At 43.7% G+C, this 22,473-nt stretch overlaps 1 protein-coding gene across 4 annotated transcripts in view; it reads left to right on the top strand.

Annotated features, from left to right (window-relative positions):
* PHACTR2 (phosphatase and actin regulator 2) overlaps positions 1-22,473 on the top strand; it is a 253,511-nt gene that overhangs the window by 97,148 nt on the left and 133,890 nt on the right. The window contains exons 1-2 of one of the 4 annotated variants that reach the window (XM_063443311.1): positions 7,987-8,081; positions 8,510-8,760. The exons of 1 other annotated variant lie outside the window; for it this stretch is intronic. In XM_063443311.1, the coding sequence (XP_063299381.1) occupies positions 8,715-8,760 (46 nt within the window). In that variant the 5' untranslated portion in view covers positions 7,987-8,081; positions 8,510-8,714. Of the gene's footprint in view, positions 1-7,986; positions 8,082-8,472; positions 8,761-22,473 lie in introns of those variants that run through there. 2 more of the 4 variants (XM_063443314.1, XM_063443312.1) reach the window with 2 other exon arrangements.

Below are 22,473 nucleotides of genomic sequence, written 5' to 3'. Positions count from 1 at the left end.
TTGAGATATACTTACATGACGCAGTGGTCTGCCGGTGCTGCCATCTTGTTTCTTCAGCTATTGTCAAGGAGTCAACCCATCACAGTACTGTTCTTTCTCACATGTGCAAGAGTACAACACTGATGTCTATCGGGGATCCCCCCAGACCACGGGAGCCTCCATAGATATTGTCTCATGATGAGAGAGATAATGCTTTTCTTCTGCCTTCTATCAAGAGCATAAAAATACATAAGACAAAGTAGTTCCTACTTTACCTTATGTATTTTAGGAGGAAAAGATCAGAAATGAACAAAATAAAAATATGTTAAGACTGAAGAAGAGAAGAGGAATAGACTGAAGAAAGGTAATCAATATATTGAAGTGATAGCATGTAATTCTTGCTTGACAGGTACATTTTAAGGCATTACTGACCCTTAAAAAAATGTACAGCTGAGATCTATCTGCTCATCATTGTTTACTTTTATCTATGTGTATTGACACTAATTCCCTTTAGTGGCTCTTTAAGGGGATCTGCTGGGAAGTGAACTTAATAGCAAACTGATATTTGCCTATTCCAGCTTTTGTGAAATGGGTTTAATGAAAGTGGATGCATTCATATTTTATGAGTCAAATACCATTCACACATCACTTTTTGCATTGGAGAAAATGGTTATTATTTCAAAGAAAAAAACATAAAAAATTATTCCCTTTGGGGTTTACTGCTTTTTGACATGGACATTGTGGTCCTCCCTTAAAGGGACTACAAGATATAATAAATGTATATTAATACATGTAAGTATACAAAACAATGTTTAGGGATCTTGCATAGTTAGTAAGGTTTAATACAGGCACGTTCTAAATCTAACAGGTTGAAGGGACACTATAGTCATCTGAACAACTACAGCTTATTGTATTTGTCCAGGTGAGTATAATTTTCAGAGAACAAGCAGTGTTTACATTACAGCCTAGGGATACCTCCACTGGCCACTACTCAGATGGCTACTAGAGGTAGGGGGGAAGAATAAATATAAATATAGAATAAATATAAAAAACACTGCTCACCCCCCATTAAAACACACACTACATGCACACTCTAAATGCACTGCACACACTATATGCACTACAAACACACTGCATCCTCTATACACACACATACACACACAATGCATTCACTACACACACTGCCTCCACTATACACACACATACACACAATACATTCACTATACACACTGCATACAATACAAACATTACATGCACCACACACTGCATGCACTACGCACATATTACATGCACTACACAAGCACTACACATACATGACACACACTATATGCACTACACACACACTGTACCCACTAAAAAACACTGCATACAATACATACACTACACACACTATATGCACTACACATATTGCATCCACTATACATACACAATGCATTCACTACACACACTGCATATACTACACACACAGTGCATATAATATACACACTACATACACTACACACACTGCATCCACTATGCACACAAACAAAGCATTCACTACACATGCACTGCATACAATACACACACTACATGCACTGCACAAACAAAGACACTGCATCCACTACACAAACACATAGACTGCAGCTCCTATACACACTGCATCCACTATACACACACAGACAATGCGTTCACTACACACACTGTGTACAATACACACAGACACTTCATCCACTGCATACAATACACAATCACACACTCCGCATCCACTGTACACACACACAATGCTTTCACTACACACACTGCATACAATACACACACTAAATCCACTTCACAAACACACACTTTGCATCCACTATACAGTCACTGCATTTACTACACACACTGCATAACATAATGAATGTAGGTTTTGTGAGAAGGGGGCAGCATTTCACCCTTGGACCCAGGCAGCACAATGCCTTGGGCCGGCCTTGCACATATGAAAGCATTGGATTGGCTAAGACTGTCAAGGAGACAGATAAGGGGCACAGCCAGAGCAAGCCACACACAGCCCTGGTCAATTAGCATCTCCTCATAGAGATGCATTGAATCAATTGAATCAATTTCAGTGTCTCCGTGCAGAGGGTGGAGACACTGAATGGCCCCAGGAAGCACTTCTAGCATCCATCTGAGGAGTGGCCAGGAGAGTTATCACTAGGCAGTGTTTGCTGCAAAAAGTCTGAAGGGCTAGTTGCATTTGTTCTCACCAGAACATAGAAACGTAGAAACATAGAATGTGACGACAGATAAGAACCATTCGACCCATCTAGTTTGTCCAATACAACAAGCTGTAGTTGTTCTGGGGAGTAAAGTGTCCCTTTAACATGAGATAATACATGAGTGAAAATCCTTAAATTCAGATGCAAGCCAAAAAAATAAAACAAGTGTTCTCAGCAAACCCATCTTTTAGATAACGTTACCATAATATCAGCTCAAAAATTCAAGCTGTGTGTGTGTGTGTGCGCACGCTGGCAGTATGTAATGTGTGTGCTGATGTATGTGATTTGTGTGTTTTGTGGCCGTGAGGACATTCTCTGTGTGGCCCCCTTTGCTTGGCTTTCTTCAATTAAGGGGGCTATGATCCCTTGTGGTCCAATGGGGAGCTCATACTCCCTGGTGGTCTAGCAGGAGTCGGTTTTGCACCCACTTTTGGCTCTTTTGGAGGAGTCCAGCTCCTGATCTTTGATTAATGACCTAAAAGATGGGAGTCTGCCTGGTGGTCTAACAGAGGTCCTGATGATCCATTGGAGAGCATCAGGTTTTCTTCACCAGTGGATGCAGAGTGCAGCGAGTCAGATTGCAAGCTGGGATTATCCAGCGGCTGCGCTCTGACGTACTAGAGAGCACAGCCACTGCACGCTGCCAGCTCTGATCCACCCACCAAGGCAGCCCTTCCCACAGCAGGGCTAAAAGAATAATACAAACTATCTGCCTGGCCCCCTTCAGGTGGCACAGCACATTCCATACCTGCCAAACACTAGGTACGCCACTGGTGATGCTACTGGCAATACCCCCAAATGAGCCCACAACAGGGCTAAAAGAATAATACAAACTATCTGCCTGGCCCCCTTCAAGTGGCTCAGCACATGCCATACCTGCCATACGCTAGGTACGCCACTGGTGATGCTACTGGCAATGCCCCAAATGAGCATTACCGCCTGGAAAGGGGACAGGGCCTCCCGGAGAAGGCTGGCAGACAGTCTTCCTGGCCGGCTCTGTTCAGAGCAGAGTGCTTGTGGCGAAAGTAACTTCGCAACTGGTTCTTGGAGGGGCCTTTTTGCCAGCCTCCTACCCTGTGACTGTGGCCCCTGTATTAAACCCTATTTGAAAACACTGTTTGCGCCTTTTTGGACTTGTGAAGCAGCGCTTTGAACTCCCAAAGCAATTAGAAGCGGCACTTCAAATTACCGAACAACCGCATGAACCAGAGATCACCCTGGAGCTTGTTAACACCTATTAACAACTTGGAATGTTTCTCACTGCAGTGTTCTAATTTTTCGATTAGGTGGCCGCAATTCCTATGGACAACCACGAGGTGGCGTCCATCTTGTTCGCATAAACGCAGGCAGCGGTGTTTGGGCATGAATCTCATGGAACTAATATCGGATACAGTCAAATATATGACTTCCATAAAATTTCTGAACCCCTGAACTGATCTGGGTGATTTTTGGATATGTTGGTCACCCAGATCAGGGCTATCAGGGGGATGTAACAATTGTGGGGATTTTATGTGTTTTGGGGTTTTACAAAAATATGTGTTTTTTTTCTGCCTGGAGATAATTGAGTTAATCCAGTGCTGATGGTGTTGGGTAGAGTGCTTGGAGTCCTCGGTAAGCACTAGGAGCATTGGTTGGCGGAGACACCTGGTCGGGGTGCCAGGTGGTGCGTCACAGTGCTGTTCTCTCTGCATGGTCCTAGTGTCGACTTAGGTCAGCAAAGTGCTAGGGCGTGATGCACTTTCTTTGATCTGTTCTCTAGGAACTAACCAAGGAGCCAGAAATCCTGATACGGGACTGTTGGGAGATATGCAAATTGGTCTTGCAGCATGTTTATTCTATTCCTATCTTAAAGCATACAAAATATATATAATAAAAGAGACATGGGATTATTTACTAAATAGTGAATTATTTAGATATAAGCCAGTTTGCAAAATGTAGACAAAATTAGACCAATGTGAAAAAAAACCTCCAAATTTACTTAATTGGAGATATTTTTCCACTTATCCATTTTAACCTACATTTTGTAAGTAAGTCATCACAAATCACTGCTTAGTGAATAGAGCACTTGGGATAAATGCAACATTTACAAATTTTAACATGCATTTTTAAGACATATCGTCGTTATATTGTCACTTTACTGTTTAATAGCCTGCATCATAGAGCACCTGGATTAAACTTATTATACACTATTTTCTGTGAAGTAAAACTTAAGTAAACATGCTAAATGTGTATATACCTGAAGAGAATTTCGATCATATTTTTATATTCTTTACCAAGAAAGTAGAAGTGAAAATATTGATTGTGTGAGGGGCAAATAAGGCCGTAAAGGAAATAAAAAAAGGGGGGAGTAAGTCGGTTGTGGTGTGCCGGAACCGACGTCGTGGTAGGCCTGTAATAAAAGAGGGCCCACCCATGAGGTGTAATGAAAAGTATAACTAAAGGGAGTGGAGGGTGGGGACATGCGAATCGCCAAAAAAACGAATGAGACTGAGGAGGGGGTTTAAGTAGGTAACATGCCTCTCCCACAACTGTAGGCCAAGCCTTTACATTTGTGTGAGGGGTAAATAAGGGCATAAAGGAAATAAAAAAAGGGGGGAGTAAGTCGGTTGTGGTGTGCCAGAACCAACGTCGTGGTAGGCCTGTAATAAAAGAGGGTAAAAAAGAAACCTGTATTAAAGCAATCAACAACCTTAAATAGCCTATCTGTATGGTAACAGCTGAGCGAGTAAATTAGGTGCCCGGCGCTTTCAACGGCCGTCTAACTTGTGCATGGGGAAGTAAGGGATAAAAACATGTTGGCCATCTAGCATAGACTAAGTGTGGGGTAGAGAAGGTAATCAACAGACTGCATGAATAGGTGTGATTTCCTGAGACAATGCTGCAAAGACGTTGTGACTGTGGGAAATATGTGTGTCCACGAGAAACTGTATAGCGGCTTGACAACTAGACTACCTAGGTACCCAGCTGAAAAAGACTAGGATCCCCCAATTTCGGCCTACCTCACATCTGTGAGTAAACGGTTGATCCAAAAGAAGGCGAAAAACCCAGTTTGATGCGCTTTCCAATTTGCAACAAACTAGGGGGAAAAAATTCCTTCTTGACCCCAGAATGGCAGTCGGATTTATCCTTGGATCAAGCAGATATTGCCCTACATTGAAAGGTTGATGCCCGGTTCGTGAGGACAAGCATAATTAGGTCTGATTGTGATCGAAATACTAGGTTGTTGATGGGAAATCTGTAAATTGAAAATTCCTGGAACCTGAGACGCCTTGAGTATGGTAAAATTCTGGTATGAGGGGATGAAACTGCGTGCAAATGAAACTTGAACAACATGTGAAGTTGTAGGCTGGATAAGTAGAGTGGATGCAAGTAAGAGGTGGCAAAAGAAGCGAGAATCAAACACAGACAACATAAACCACAGAGACAGTGACAGTATATGTGAGAAAGGAGCCGCAAGGGGAAGAACGGACCTAACACAAGCACCGTGAGTGTTAGACAAGAGGAACAGGACAGATCGTACGAAGATAGGCGCAGGAAGTCCGGTTAGGATCTAGCCGAAGCAGCAGGTAACAGCTGCCCTAAAACTACCATCTGACACCGCCCCATAAACGACAGCAGCAAAGACAACCGGGGGGTGAACAACGGAGAAACAGTCAGTTACAGTAGTTGGCATCTCAGCCATTACTCGTGGCCCCGTCCAGCAACAGCGTTACCCGTGGAGGCAGACAGACACTGAGAGTACAGCTGACCGGAAGGCTGCCGAAGGGGGGGGCATAGTTGACTCGCGAGAACCGCAGCGAAGCGAGGAAGCGCCCAGGACCCGAAAAGAAGGTAGGAGTAGCCGAAACTCCATAGCGCGATTAGAACCAGACCTAGCCAAAGAGCCCGGGCGGAAAAATACCACGCCTACGCCTAGCAGCGGAGACCTGCTAGAAAAAGAGAGGAATAACAGCGCATAAGCGACCCAATGTGCGCATGAGTGTGAAAGTGTGTGAGTGTGCGTGCTGGCATACTAGCTAATGCCAAAAGGCGAAGCAATTAAAAACTAGGTTTGGTGACAGGAGAGGCCCTGCTAGTTGCCAATCGGCAAGAGAGGCTCTATCTATGAGTTGGCACGAGGGGATAACGTGGCCACTGAACGTTGTGGCGGGGTGTTGGCCTCTCGGTGACAGTTAAAACATAAGATAGAATGGGAGTGACAGGTGAGGCCCTCCCTATGCCACAATGCGAGGCGACTAACTATGATTTGGCCCGAGGGGCGTAGTACCTCCGAGTATGAGGATGGGTGTTGGCCTCGCGGGACCACTAACCTAAGGCAAAGAAGCCAGGGGGAATTACAACTAGTGGACACCTAGGACCCTGACAGCCAGCAACAGCTAACTAAGAGGGGGGTGTAACGAGTGAGAGAGGGGGACGTACTGTGTGAGTGAAAAGAAAGAGGGGGACGGAGTATGAGGAAGAATCGTGGGGACAACCGCAACTGGAGGGCAGAGAGAGCCCGTCGGAGTCCAGGTGATCAGGCTGTATGGAGTACGCAAGTATGAAAAAGAATGCACAAACGCGTGTAGAACCCACGGGGTACTGACACTGCAGGAAAAGGAAACTAATGGGAGAAATTATCCCTCCAAGTCATATATGTAAAAATTGTCATACTCAAATTAGCTAATGTGACCTAACCTCCTCCCCACCAGCACTTTTTTTTTTTTTTTTCTGAAAGCTGGACTTATGCCCCAGCTTGTGGGGTCTAGGTGGGACATAAAATCAGGAAAGTTCATACATAATTTGATATGCTATCAAGGATATAACTGATGAGATAGCTGACTGGTATAGCAATCCAGTCACATGTGGTATAAATGCAGCATTAGAACACCTTTCCGCAGATGGGAAGAAACCGGCGATGGAGAATGGCAGGACAGGTAAGGAGAACTACGAGGGAGCAGACGGCGACCGGAAAACAGTGACATGCGAATCGCCAAAAAAACGAACGAGACTGAGGAAGGTGAGGAGGGGGTTTAAGTAGGTAACATGCCCCTCCCACAACTGCAGGCCAAGCCTTTACATTTATCACAGAGATACAAACAATGGGAGCAGGCAGAATAAAGCATCATGAAGCATCCATATGTGTGACACTAATTTTATAGCTACCTATTGTTCAGCGCTATGGAATTTGCTGGCGCTATGTAAATAATAAAAATAATAATAGCTATAATGTCAGCACTAAATAGCTTTATAGTGCCAGCTAAACATGAGATCAGAAACAAAACAAACAGTATTACACCAAAGTAATGCTTAAAATATGGTGCTATACAGTACACATCAAGCATAGAAGAATAACAGTAGGGACTGCCCATGTTACTATGTGACTGTTGGCAAGTATGGGTAACTGTCCCCACAATAACCTATGTTCCTTATTTTAACTAAGGAAATACTGGCAACAAATGCAACACTTAGATGCAAATACCAACCCATCCACTTATTATTTCACTATGTAAAAAGAACTAACGAAAAGAAAAAGAAGAAAAGTTAAAGAATGTCCTACTATAGTAATAGGATTAAATGCATTTATGAATAAAGAACCAGTCTGAAGTGTCACAAATATTAGCATATCAACAAACCAATCTTGGCAAGCAAGCTCTTATTTTCTTGCTTCTAACACTTGTACAGCTCACAGAGAAGTCTTTGTTTAGTTGTTCTGGTAAGAGAGCAGGGGGATGAGAAAGTGAGGGAAGGAAGTGCACAAGACGACTGGGTGGGAGAAAGAAAGAAAGAGATTTAGGAAAGAGAGTCTGTGCGGGAGAGGGGCACAGTGCTGCCAGAGTGTAAGAAGCAGGCTGTTCGGGGTACAGGAGGCACAGGGCAGCATTTAGTGTAAGTAGCAGGCTGTTAATGATGGAGGGGGCACAGGGCAGGTCTTGGAGTAAGTAGCAGGCTACGGGGGTCGAGGGCAGTATTTGGTGTTAGTAGCAGGCTACTGGAGTGGAGGGGCAGTATTTGGTGTTGGTAGCAGGCTACTGGAATGGAGGGGCAATATCTGGTGCAAGTAGTAGGCTGTTAAGGGTGGATGGGCAGTATTTGATGTAAGTAGCAGAGGAGTAAAGTTAGACAAGCAGGCAGACAGCCTGGGAACTAATAAAAGACCCAGTCTGGGCACAGACCGGCACAGAGAGTAGCCCAGGGCAGTGACTGGGTACCAGCAGTAAGGGGCAGAGAGGGGCAGTGCTAGGAGAGGTGGGTGTGAGGGAGGGGGCAGGGGCTGTGAGTGTGCGTGACCTGTGACCCGCAGTAATCTGCTCCAGGAATGACAGGCATTCAGCTGGGAGCCGGAGACCGGGCTGCACCAGGCTGGGGACACTGTGCTGGGAGCGGGTCTTAGGGGACAGGGCAGAGCTGCCCGCCCGGGAAATGAAGTCCTGGGGATTATTACTGGAGGAAATGAACGGCCCCGGGTGCCAGAGAGACGCATGATTGCCGGACAAGGGCCCTGCTTGGGAGCTGTAAGCGATGGGCCAGACCTCGGTATCCACTCTGTCTGAGCAGGCAAACAGCGGTGAGTACACCGGGAGACCTACCTCATCTACCCAGCATACTTTAAGGAGGTACACTGTTTTAGGGTGTCCACAAGATAGTTCTTAAGATTTTGTAGAACTCTTGTGAGACTCTGACAGCCTTCAGGCTGACCAAGAATAGTGAGAGTTTCACTTTTGCCACATCTGGGAAATGCCTTTTGGCCATCCATGCTTGCTAGTGTGCATAGTACACGGACACAGTTTTATGCTGCTCTGTGTGTATCTGCAGGTTACAGCCAGCCTGTTATATTGTATAACCAATATTGTGTACAGTGCTGTGTGCATGCGGGGCTGGCGGCGCTCTGTGTGTGCCCTTAGTACCTTTAGTGAGCCCAGCTGTTTTATTTTGTGTGTCCACATGTATGTGGTCAGTGCTGGTGCACTCATTGCTCTGGATCAATGCATTCTGACCTTTGGAACATGGAACTCTACCTGTTGTGAACTATGTTTCCCACGATGTTTATCAAGCCGTGAGTCCCATGTATATTTCTATATGTAGGTTTACTAGAGGCATTTGTGCTGAGCTCTATGCTTTGGGTTGACGTCTAATGTCTCACAGCCCCCCTCATGTTCGCTGCTGCGGCCACAAACAACAGATATAGGCGCCCTCATGATAAAATTACACTGTTAAAAACTGTGTTTTCCGTGTAGAAAAAGTGCATGTTTTATTCCACATTAGAGAGCTGCTGGTCCAATATGTGTTTTTAATTACAACAGAAAACACTGCTCATTTTTCTATGCATACAGGAACACAACGAGAGGTGGAATTTGTCAACCGTGTCATGCTAAACATGATTGTATCCATGTTTGAAATGTTAATACCTTTATCTAGATATTGTGCTAGCCAAAGGGCTAGTAAATGTTTCTGCAGTTACTATTCCAATTACCATTCTGTCCTCACGGTATTTTATATTTCAGTTCTTCCCTCCTGGCATCTTTAGAAGTTTGCTGAGTGAGATAAACATGATATATACACTGTAGCAAGGGTAGGCAACCCTCGGCACTCCAGATGTTGTGGACTACATCTCCCACAATGCTTTTACAGCCATAATGCAGGCAGAGCTTCATGGCAGGTGTAGTCCAAAACCTCTGGAGTGCCGAAGGTTGCCTATCCCTGCACTATAGCATGGCTAGCTTTGCATTTCTTGTGGCTGGATCTGGTTCTAGGAATGAAAAGTATTGATTTGAAATATTTGCTAGCCTGGTTTCACAGCCATTCTTCTAGCATAATATACATGAATTCTGACTGACGAACCACTTTGACATACTAGCTGTGCAGTGTATGTCAGTCAGTTGAAAGACATATCAGCACTGTCAAATATATAAATACATTACTGTACTATAATGCAATCATTCTTTTTATCCTACTAAGCGCAGCAATATTGAAAACCTAAACACAGTTGTGAGATTGCAGGCTGTGCTTATAGTGGGACACAATGACATTCATTTTATTGTATGAAAAAAAATATTGTAACAATATAGGACCCAATATTAGCTCTATTATACATCACTTTGTTGTTGTTAGTTAGTTTGTAAAGTCATTGTTTTATTGTTGATGTGTGATGTAAGTGAATTGGAGATACTGTGATTTCAAATGTTCTTCATGACAAAAACAGCAAAGTATAATATATCAATAGGCCGCAGTGATTTTCCCTTACACTGGTTGATCTTGTACAGTTTGTAGGTTAGTGATTCAAGTTTAACAATTGTAAAATGACAGATGGAATTAGTATGCTGTAATACAGTTGTCATTGGAATAACAACATTTTGGAACAACAAGGTTTTAGGAGAGATCCTCCCTTTCTCAAGTCTACGGTATTTGACTTAAGAAAGGGAGGATCTCCCAAAAGCTTCTTGTTCCAAAATTATGTTAGTCCAATAAAAAATGTATTACATCATACTAATTCCATCTGTTATTTTACATCTACATCACTGAACTATTATGGCTAAAATGTATACTCCAGTTTTACAATTAGTAGCATTCATGATAATATATATTCTTAGTAGATATATAAAATAATATATTTTCTCTTTTTTTTTTTTCATTGATGGATAGAGTAAAGACGTTTAACAAAAATATACATATATGAAACCACTACTTAATTGTAGGGCCTTTGGTCACTACAATATCACTTTGTCCATGGTGGGAGGAATTCTTCTTTATTAGAACCCTCAGTTTAAAAGCAATAAAGACAATCGTGACTTTGTGGTTTTTAACTTGTTCTATCCTGTTTATAAGACCAGGCTGTATGTGGAAATAAGCACTTTTAAAAAATAAACACCAACATTTATAACTAGCCCAACATATAAAACAGAATATGCATATACTTGCAATTTAATTTAGTTTTTTCAATTTACCACAATATTGCATCGACATTATTAGTCCTTTGTGATGTATTTGATTTACTGATTGAACTTTGAAATGTCAAAATTGTAATGCAAGTGTATAAATTAGACATTTCCTGTGGCAATTTTTATTAGTAATATTGTTTATTGTAGTTACAGCTCAACACAAAAAGTGAGCAGTATTTAATAAGTATGTGTCCTACTATTACTTATATTTTATGTACAATAAGGAAGTTTATGCACCAAATGTTGATGGCAGGCTGAGGGGAGGAAATGGATGGCACATGGAGGGGTGGCGTACTGCAATTGGCTGTCTGGCACCAGCATGTTGTGTGGTTCACATTATCTAGCCCAGAACTATTGTTCTGGGATGGTTAATAACACCCCAATGACGTGGTAGGGGAGGAGTTACTCCTCCAGCTGTAAAGGGTTTAATCTACATATGATCCACATTTCAGAATGTACGAACAGACTCCAGGCACCATGACTACTTCAAATCACTGAAGTGGTCATGGTACTTGTAACCGATAATCTGGAAAATTGAAGATCAATGCACAAAGTTGGTGAAAAAAAGCTTTCTCTCTTATAGCTTTCATATTTGGGACTAAAATTTACAGTTCCTTTGTCAATTCTAATTCCCCGTTCAGTGGGGGAAAAAAAAACCTCTCAAATGCTTCTGTATAGTATAGCTGGGACCTCTTCGTTTTTAGTCCCTTGTTTTACTGTTGCAGTATATTGCAGGCGCCTGCTATTTGTGCAATATAAATTTCCTTTCTACAGCACTGAAGCTCTTTTAAACTTTCCACTGATTAAACTCTGTTACCCATTGGTTAATTTGCTGCCTAATATAGATTGCTGTGTTGATATGGAACAGATCTGCTCCTGCGGCCTATCATGGACATTATTATACGTACAGGACAATGTACAGCTTTTGATGTCGTCTTTGCAGTAGAAAAAGGAAGGAAGTTGCCTTTTTCGCATTGTACAATGTAGAGAGAATAACTTTGAGCTTTTTGATTGTTCTAATATGAGAGACATTGTGATTAAACGCCACTACACAGCACCTTCTTAGAGAGAGTCCTTGCGAACAGTATTTCGAAAAAAAGTACAGGAAATCACTGTTTTTTTTTGTAAGAAAGAATCTCTTTTCAAATGCTGTTAAATCTGGAAATGAAAGCAGAGTTTATTTAAAGGGGAAAAAAAATCTATATTTTATTATATTTTTCAAGTAACTCTGATTTATAAAGCAAATATATAAGCAATGTAGAAATATTTTATATAACAAGTGATTATAAATATGTATGTTTATAAAAATGCTCCTAGATGTTTTGCCTTGTTGCAACTAGTAAAACCAAATATTTAGCCACAGTCAGGCATTGCAGTCATACTGTTGGTAGTGGTACCTAAGATGTTATAACACATTTGAGAGAGCGAGCCATGCTGAAACCTATACTGATATGTTTGCATAATGCCAGATGCATTATTTTAACAAAGTATGTTAAAAAAAGGGTGTTTTTCAATTGCTTGAATGCTTTTAAGTTGTGTTATTTTCATAAAAAGCTGGAGTGTTTACACAAACATTGCTTCTTTTATATATCCTGTAAACTGCTGTGTACAGAACCTGAGGATTGGCCGCAATATATCAGTCATGTAAAAAAAAAATACAGTTTTAAGATATTCCTCCCATCTCTTATTTACTGCTAACATTGGGGGATGGGCAAATAGAATGTCTACTCCCTAGGCAGGATCTATATCACCTCAGTGCCCCAGATCCAACATTTACTGTCTCCCCGAGAGTATTAAAGATCCAGGGGCTCAAGGTGGGCATGCATCATGACAATAATAACGTATTCAAAGCAACAGAAAATGTAGTACAATATGGATAGCAGTGCTGACAGGTGTATTTGAGCTCTTTCTCTGGTCAGTCCTAGTTTTCAAGTGGTTGTCTATTACATAGACATCCTAGAGACTTGGGAGGACTTCACCTGTGCAGCATCGGGTACTGAAAGGCCCCAGTCCTTTAGCTTTTTAATGCCTTCTTCCATCGTTGGCACAGCTTGCATGCTGTTACAGTGGTACACCACAAGCTTCGCTGGGTATTCCCAGCGGCAGTTGCTATTGTGTGCTCAGAGGATCGTCGTAAGGGGTGACATACTCTTCCTGAAGAGGAGTGTTGCAGCTGAGAGATCCGCAAAGACTTTAATGTCCTTGTATGGTTATGGCATATCAGAGGCTCTGCAACCCCGCACCAGTCTCTCTTTGGCATGGAAGAAATGCACCCGTGTAATGACATCCCGGGCTGCAGTTGTCGGGAGGTGTTTGGGCCACTGGAGCCTATGCACCCTATCCACTATCAGTTGGTCAGGATGTATGCCAGGGGTGAGTGTCTGAAACAAGTTAAGCAGATAGTTGTTGAGCTCCACTGTAGTGACTGACTTGGGTATGCTTTGAATACGGAAGGTATTCCTCTGAGAGTGATCTTCAATGTCGGCCAATTTGAGTCTGTAGGTATCCAGGGTGACATCAAATTCCTGCAGCTTACTAGCCACGATATTATGAACTTCCACGAACTCGTCCATCTTGCGCTCGGCGCAAGATGTGCGTTGGTCGATTTTGTGTATTTCTTTTCGCACGTCCATGGCCAAAGCTTTATTTAGGCTTTCATGTTCGCCTGGATGGTGTCAGCAAATTCTGCCATTATATGGCACATGGTAGTCGCGGTTAAGGGTCTCTCTTCTGACTGAGAGCATGGAGAAGCTGAAGGTTAGGGTGCCTCTTCACAATAACAGGCCTCGCCGCCATATTTAGGAGGGCTCCGCCTTCCCGCGGTTTCTGTGTAGAAGGTCTAGTGAGGAAAAAGGATGCTTGTTCCATTTTAGTTGCTTTGTTCTTTTGTCTTTGGGACATGGTTGAAGTTATAACTCACTGCTGGAGTCAAATACTGCTCAGTAGACCGCTTATTTTAGACTCCTAGGACTCAGACTCGGGAGCTTCACAAACGTGGGTCCATTCAGTTCAGGCACCAAGCCACGCCTCTTTCAGTCATTTTTTGATTGTTGCAGAGGTCAGAGCAGAAACAGTTGCTCCTGGGGACTTGTGGTAAGTAAGGATCACTCAGAGTATTTATAGAATTTATTTTAAAGAAACTCTTCAGTCACCATGATGACAGGAGCCTGCTATGGGCCCATGTCTTCCCAGTCTTCTCCTTCAGGCGAATCCAGCTAGCTATACAAGGTAAAGCAGGGCCAGACCAGGCCAGATCGCTCCCATTGACTGAAAGTGTCAGCTGAGCCCCGTCAGCCAATGAGTATGGTTCTTGATTGGATGTGGATTATGCTACAGAGAAATCCAGCTTCACATGCAGGAGAAGTTTGGATGCTGTGCCATCTTTCTCGGCCTGCTCCTCTTCAATAGCACCAGGAGCCGACTCACTGCTGTACTCTCATGCATGCGCGAGAGTTCAGGATTGAGGACTATGGAGGATCCCTCGAGACAATGGAATCCTCCATAGAGATAGACAACTACCTGCAGCCCTCAGTGGCGATGGCTGTGGGGGACCGACATTTTGACTCCATCATGAAAGTGCCATTTTAAGTTTAATGTATGTGTATGTTATGCATTATCTAAAAAAAAAAATTGAGTTTGGTATGTCTGATTACATTAAAAGACAAATCAACTGTATTAATGAACTTTTATTGATTTAGTTTAATGACTTAAATGCTAGGTGGTGAATTGTTACATGTATCCATAGTGCTCAGTAGACTCTTTTTCACTAAGAACAGTAATACATTAAATGAACACTCCAAGCACCATAACCACTACAGTTTTGGCCACTCTCCACTTTCATCTCCTGAAAGTCAGACGTTCCTCCGAATGAACTTCTGTTAGCTCTTCTGAGGTAAACCCAGTGCAGTGCTTATCTCATTGGTTGAGATATTGACTAACAGATTGGGATTTTAAATTCTATACTATATGGATGGTGATGTCCTCTACTGGTAACAGATCACATCTGTGCTGTATGAGGACCCTAATCCTGGGTAGAACCTGGACATACATGTTTTGGACGTGTATGTTGCCGTTAAAATAAACCACTTAGCAGTAACAGCAACAATGCACTGACATTAAACATTAATTCCTACACTACCCTGACACTAGCCATTAACACTAATCATTACCTAAAAATAGTATGTAATATAAAAGATGCATAAATACATACCATTTAATGTGGGAACCTAATGCCACTGTAGGGTTCTGGGAAAAAATGTAACCTCTCAACCACTATCTCTCATGGTTATTTATTATGATGTCTCATGAACTCATCAATTTCTTTATAATACTGTATACATAATGTACAGTTAACTCCCTTCATCCTTCCAAGGTAGATAAAATGAGTACCATTAAATTGGGTAATAGTAACATCCCCTGGATGTGGGGCAAAAGAAACAACACCCAGGACGTACTTAAAAAAACAGAGCAATCTGAATGTACCTTTCCTGGTTAAATACTTTTCTCTCTCCCTACACACACATTATATATCAGTATAGCTAATAATATATTGCTGTGATAATGAAGGAAATGATTTCTGGCTCAGTGAGTCACTGTCACAAACCTCGCTGAGTTAAACCTGTTCTTTTTACAGAACATATATATGTGATATTATTTATTGACATAAAAGGGAATGGTGAGCTGGTGAATCACTCACATACAGCAAAAACTTAATTCGCCATGGCAAAGCACAGCCAGAAGTTTATTCCCCTGTGCTCTTTTACTGGTCTGTATTAGGCTATGTACATATTTGTTTGGTCATGTAAAAGAGAAGCAAATGGTGACTATATAAGTTAAAATGTGGACCTAAAGTATTGCTGACACGGTTGTGAACAAGACCTAGTTTCTGCACCAGTGAAGGGCAACACTGTAGGCACCATGACCACTCACCACTACAGCTCATTGTATTGACACTGAAGGAACCCTGAAGGGTACTTTAGTGCTATGAATAAATCTTCCTATTCCTAACACTAAAGATTCTTTTGATATTGGTTGATTGGTTGGTACCATCAGACCATTGGGTCTACTAATTTGAGTAGTTTCAAAATATAGATTTAGCTTTATTATAAGCTGTAGTGAATGACATGTTTCCACTGAACACAGTTGAATGCATTTATTTTTATGTACTTTAAGGAAGTTTGCTTTGAGTGCCAACATAAGCATATTTAAACTCATTGATCATTATCTCTACTAGATTTTTTGTGGAAACTGTTTTAGGTTTTAGATTGACTTAAGAAGGTTTGGTTCTGAACTTTGCTAGTCCCAGATGACCTGCTCTAAATATTTTAGATATGTTTATATCGTTTTATAGTTTTGAAAACAAAAAATGATAAGCAAAAATATTACAATACTTTTTGTAGTGATTATAGCACACTTAGAATGTTATCCATTACCTGGCCTTTTTTTAATAACCTCAATGTTTGTTTCTTTAAAGGGACACTCTAAACACCAAAACTACGTCATCATAATTAGGGGTTTTTATTGCCTAGACCTTTCCATTTTGTGTGGTAAACGCAAATATTTCTGTTTCAGAGAAACAACGTTTACATAACAACCACTAAAAGGCATGTTCTTGGCAAAAATGCAGAGAGAAATATGAGTAGGCACACATATTTATGGGACCTCAACTGTTCCTCCAGTTCAGAGGCAATCACACTCTCAAAATCAGTAGAACAAAGAAAAGGACAGGGCACCAGTATGGTCCCTAGAAACACTTTAACATTAAAAACGTATACACACTGTGCAGCACCTACGTTAATGTTCCCTATAGGGATGCATTGATGCAATGCATCTCTATGAGAATTTAAATTGGCGCAGTGGTATTTTGCCATGCAGGCATAATAGTCTCCCAATGCTTTCCTATTAGAAAGCATTGGATTGGCTGAGATCATCAAAACTGATGATCTCAGCCATGGAGGTAGGACCAATCGCGGTGTCACCAGCATGGTGTTGCTTTGTGCGTGCTTTATGCTTACTTATGGAACTTCCTACTTCAGTAAGTGCCTCAGTAGCATTGTGGGATTGAAGTACAGTCTGTATCATAGAAATTACACTTCCTGTTTAAAGCAGCTTTGTTTCCTTCTGAGGTCTTTGTAAAATGCTTACCTGATACTGTCCCTAGCGGGTGCCCCATCTTCTTTTTTCAGCACCCTCAGAGCTCAGTGGCGGATCCAGAGCCTGATCTCGGGAGGGGCACTTGTAGATTATTTAAAGAAATAATCCAGACACAATAACCACTACAGCTCAGTGTAGTAGTTATGGTGTCAATAGTGCCAGGACCCCCTCCCAGTGTAAGTTGTCAAACCGTTTGACTACTAACCTGAGGTCTGCTGGGAAATGGGGCTGTAGTAGGGCATAGGAGCAGTGGAGTGTGTGAGTGGTGCAATGTGTAAGGGGTGCAGTGTGTGTGTGTGTGTGTGTGTGTGTGTGTGTGAGGGGGACAGTGTGTGAGAAGTGTGTGTGTGTGAAGGTTGTAGTGTGTGAGTGAGGGCGGCAGTGTATGTCAGGGATGCAGTGTATGTGTGGGGCAGTATGTGTATGGGGGAGCAGTATGTGTGTATGGGGGAGCAGTGTGTGTGTATGGGGTAGTGTATGTGTGTAGAGTGTGTGTGTATGGGGGCAGAATGTGTGTATGGCGGAGCAGTATGTGTGTATGGGGGGAGCAATATGTGTGTATGGGGGGCAGTATGTGTATGGGGCAGTGTGTGTGTATGGGGGTAGTGTGTGTGTATGGGGGGCAGTATGGGGGGCAACGTGTGTATGGGGGCAGTGTGTGTGTATGGGGGCAGTATGGGGGCAGTGTGTGTGTATGGGGGGCAGTGTGTGTATGGGGGCAGTATGGAGTCAGTGTGTGTATAGGGGGCAGTATGGGGGGCTATGTGTGTGTATAGGGCAGTGTGTGTGTATGGGCGGCAGTATGGGGGGCAATGTGTGTGTATGGGGGGCAGTGTGTGTGTATGGGGGCAGTATGGGGGCAGTGTGTGTGTATGGGGGCAGTATGGGGGGCAATGTGTGTGTATGGGGGGCAGTATGGGGGGGCAATGTGTGTGTATGGGGGCAGTGTGTGTGTGTATGGGGGGGCAGTGTGTGGGTATGGGGGGCAGTTTATGTGTGTAGAGTGTGTGTGTGTAATAAGGGTAGGGGGGATTTTTTTTCTTATAATATATATATATTTTTTTATTTAATTAAAATAAATATTGATGTCCCCCCTCCCTTCTTATCTTTACTGGAAGGAGGGGGACATTTCTTGATCCCTGGTGGTCCCAGTGGGATTCCCTGGTGGCCCAGTGGGGAGAGTGAACTCTAGCCCGCGCTCCAGGGCTAGAGTTCACTCTCGTGAGATTTGGAGCGTTGCCGTGGTAACCGCGGCAACGCTTCAAGCTTGCGAGAGGAGGACCCGGAGGAGCTGCAGGCTGAGCTCCCGGATCCTCTCTCCTCCCTCTCCCTCCTCTGCCGGCTGTCAGCATAGTGCCTGCAGACGGGGAGGGAGATCTCTGATCTCCCCTCCGGTCCACAGGCACATTGCAGGGCTAGCACCTGCATGTGCTGGCAGGGGAGAGGGAGACCGTCGGTTTTCTGGGGGGGGACAATTGCCCCGTTGCCCCCCACCCCCTGGATCCGCCACTGCAAGAGCTGACATCAAGTGCTGTACTCACACACATGCGCGAGAGCACAACACTTATGTCTGTGGGAGATCCCGGCAGACCACAGGCATTTCCATAGATATCTTGCAATGAGTGATATTTTATGCTATAATTTTGATCTGAAAAACTTTAACTGGGCCTGAAGTGTGGAATACCCTTGTACATTGCTGACAATTCGCAGGCTAGTGTATACTCCTACAAGTTTCAGGCCGGGAGCAAAGCACAATTTCTTTATAAAGAACCCAGTTAGAGTTTTTTGCATCACAATGATGAATAATTAAAGGGACTCTATAGTCACCAGAACAACTACATCTTGATATAGTTGTTCAGGTGAGTATAGTCAGTCCCTGCAGGCTTTTGCATGGAGACACTGAACTTTCGTCATAGAGATGAATGCTTTACTCTGTATATCTCTTGATTGGGTTTGAATTTCAGTGAAACATCACTACTGCACTTGACATCCAAAATAGATTAGGGGTGTACCATTCATACTGCTCTGAAATTGCCTAGGCAGCTCTGCAAACCTCCATTGTGATTGGATTGTTATTTCTTTAGGATACCATTTATGTCAAGATTGTGTATAATGTGTTATTTTGGATTTTTTTTTTTTTTTTTTTTAAACTTCCACTAAGTAAAAATTCCTAGATTTTACTAGTAGCATGACGTAAAGTCATGATTTTATTAATGACACGGAGGCGAGTATTATGCTTCTCTTTCTTTTATTTTCCCTCAGCAGCGAAGAGAGAAATGAGTGAAAAGAGAAAAAATATATCATTAACATATATACATATTCAACATAATCCACAGTGCTACATAGGGAACCTCCCCCTTTCAGTATATAAGGTGTAGCACTCTCTTCCTCTTCCTCTTTCGTCGTGATCCGAAGACCCGTAAACCGAACCAGAACTTGAATTCGAACTGTAAACTCGGGAAGCTGAACATATCTTCCTGGGAATGTGGAGTCAACTGTGAAGCTCCTTTAAGTTCCATAAGTATTTGGAATCATGCTAAAAAGGAGAGGAGAAATATGGTAAAATCCCAACTTGCAACTGGGTGTAATATATCCATTATATATAGTAATCTATACTACTGAAAAGGAATAAATGTCATATTAACTAGACATAACATAAAGTGTGTGATAATCATGATCAATTAAAGTTAATGTAAACTAAACCGAACGACAGAAACTTCAAGTCTACAAAGCATAGTTAAATCGAATATGGGCCAGAGATACCCATCCCAGAGATGTAAGTCGTGAGTCAGTCCAGAAAAGACAGGGTGTAACAGGAGAACATATCACCAACTCCAACCCAGGGAGGGAGGGAGGGAATAATACTCGCCTCCGTGTCATTAATAAAATCATGACTTTACGTCATGCTACTAGTAAAATCTAGGAATTTTATTAAAGACACGGAGGCTCCTATTATGCTTGTTTAAAGCTGAGCAATGACTTTATCTGAAAAATGTTGTATCGGTCTAAAGTAAAAATTCCTGAATGTGGATTCCGTAGACCAATCTGCAGCCTTCAGAATGTCTTCCAAGCGGCAACCGGCCGCCGAAGCTTTAGAGGCCATGGCGCCTATAACCGAGTGAGATGAGAAAACAGAGACGTCTATTCCGGCCGTAGCTAGTATCCATTTAATCCATCGTGCCAGCGTCGGTGTGGATACCGGCAGATGGGGTTTTTTCAGGGAGATGAACAGGGGCCCGTCATTGGACGGGCGCAGTGCAGAGGTGCGAGATTCGTATTCTTTTAGGCACGCTATTGGGCATAAGTTAGGTAAACCCGGTATCCGTGGATAGCAGACCTGTTTGGTGGCCGACTTCGTTCTTCGTGAAATATCGAATGACACCCCCTCCGGGGTGAATGAACGTGCTCGCCAGTCCAAGGCTCTCACGTCTGATACCCTTTTGCATGATAGAAGACAAAACAGCATCAGTAGTTTTGCTGACAGTTGCTTAAGAGAGAGATCTACGTTAGTGGGCCAGCCATCTAAGAGCTTGAACACACAGGTGACGTCCCAGAAGGACCCGTATCTGGATGTGGGGGGCCGTGAGAAACGAACTCCCTTAAGCAAACGACAAACCAGAGGGTTCTGACCCAGTGGGAGGCCGTCCACCTGGTCGTGCCCGGCTGAGATGGCCGAGCGGAAAACATTGACCGTGCGGAAGGCTTTGCCTGATTCGAACAGGTGTGTAAGGAAATCTAGTACCGATTTCACAGGGGCTGATACCGGATCCAATGATCGTCCCAAGCACCAATTGGCCCACTGTCTCCATGCTGCAGCATAGGCTTGTCGTGTACCAGGTGCCCATGCGTTTGCCAGGAGCCGCACAGTCGTGTTCGAAACCTCCGTGATCTCCCAGGGTCCCCGGAAAGGAGCCACGCCATGAGGCGGAGAAGGCCCTGTTCCACCAGGGGGTGGTTTTCCCCATCTGGGTTGGTCAATAGTGATGGATGTTCCGGCAGTAGCCGTGGGTGGTCTATTGCCATCTCCAGCAGATGTGGGAACCAAGGTTGAGATCTCCAGCACGGGGTTATCAGTACCAATGAGCTCTTGAAGCGCCGGAGGTGCGCCAGGCAACGAGCTATCAGATTGAACGGAGGGAAGGCGTAGGCCCTGCCCTCGGACCAATCTTGGAGGAAAGCGTCTGTCGCTACTGCCTCCGGGTCTGGTCTCCAGCTGCAGAACTTCGGTAGTTGCGTGTTGAGTCTGGATGCAAACAGATCCATGCTCAAAGGTCCCCACAGGGACGAGATTCTGCGGAATAATTTCGGTAGCAGTTTCCAATCTCCCGAGTCCCTCAGGTAGCGGGAGTTCCAGTCCGCGGTGTAGTTGTCTAGGCCCGGGATGTGTTCCGCGGTAACGGACACGCTGTTTTGTAAGCAGTAGTTCCAGAAGTCTCTGGCCAAAACCGCTAGGATGCGAGACCTGGTTCCCCCTAGATGGTTTATGTACCTTACGGCTGAGACATTGTCCAGCTTGAGGAGGATCGAGCATGAGATGCCTCTGGGAGACAGACTGCGAATGGCGAACGAGGCCGCCAGCAGTTCCAGAGAGTTTATGTGTAAGAAGGACTCCTCCGTGGACCACCTGCCTCCTGTGGATATATTGCCGCATGTAATATGTAAGCTGGCGTCCGATTCGATCACCAGGTCTGGAGTGGACCCGAAGATCGCTCGGCCGTTCCAAGCTTCCATGTGGGTTAGCCACCAGTTCAGTTCCTCCCTCGACTCTGTGTCCAGGGAAATGTGAGATTCGTACGAGTGGCCACTTCTCAGGCAGGCCGCTTTCAGCCGCTGTAAGGCTCTGTAGTGTAGCGGGCCTGGGAAAATCGCCTGGATAGAGGCCGCTAACAGGCCGATTACCCGCGCCAATTGGCGTAGGGATATGTCCGGCCTTTGCATCAGTTTCTTTATTTCCCTCTTGATGTTGGACATCTTCTCTGTTGGGAGGCAGAGAACCTGTAGTACAGAGTCGATACGGAATCCGAGGAATTCCATTTGTTGAGAGGGAATCAGAACCGACTTCTTCCAATTTACAAAGAAGCCTAGGTTCTGTATGAGGTGTAGGGCCCAGCCTAAGTGTTCTAGTAAGAGGGATCGAGTCCCGGAGAGTATTAGGATGTCGTCCAGGTAAATGATAAGGCGGACTCCGT

Source organism: Pelobates fuscus, chromosome 2, assembly GCF_036172605.1.
Source record: "Pelobates fuscus isolate aPelFus1 chromosome 2, aPelFus1.pri, whole genome shotgun sequence".
Classification (NCBI taxonomy): domain Eukaryota; kingdom Metazoa; phylum Chordata; class Amphibia; order Anura; family Pelobatidae; genus Pelobates; species Pelobates fuscus.
The sequence above is the reverse complement of the archived record's forward strand: the minus strand, read 5'-3'. Positions and strand labels throughout refer to the sequence as shown.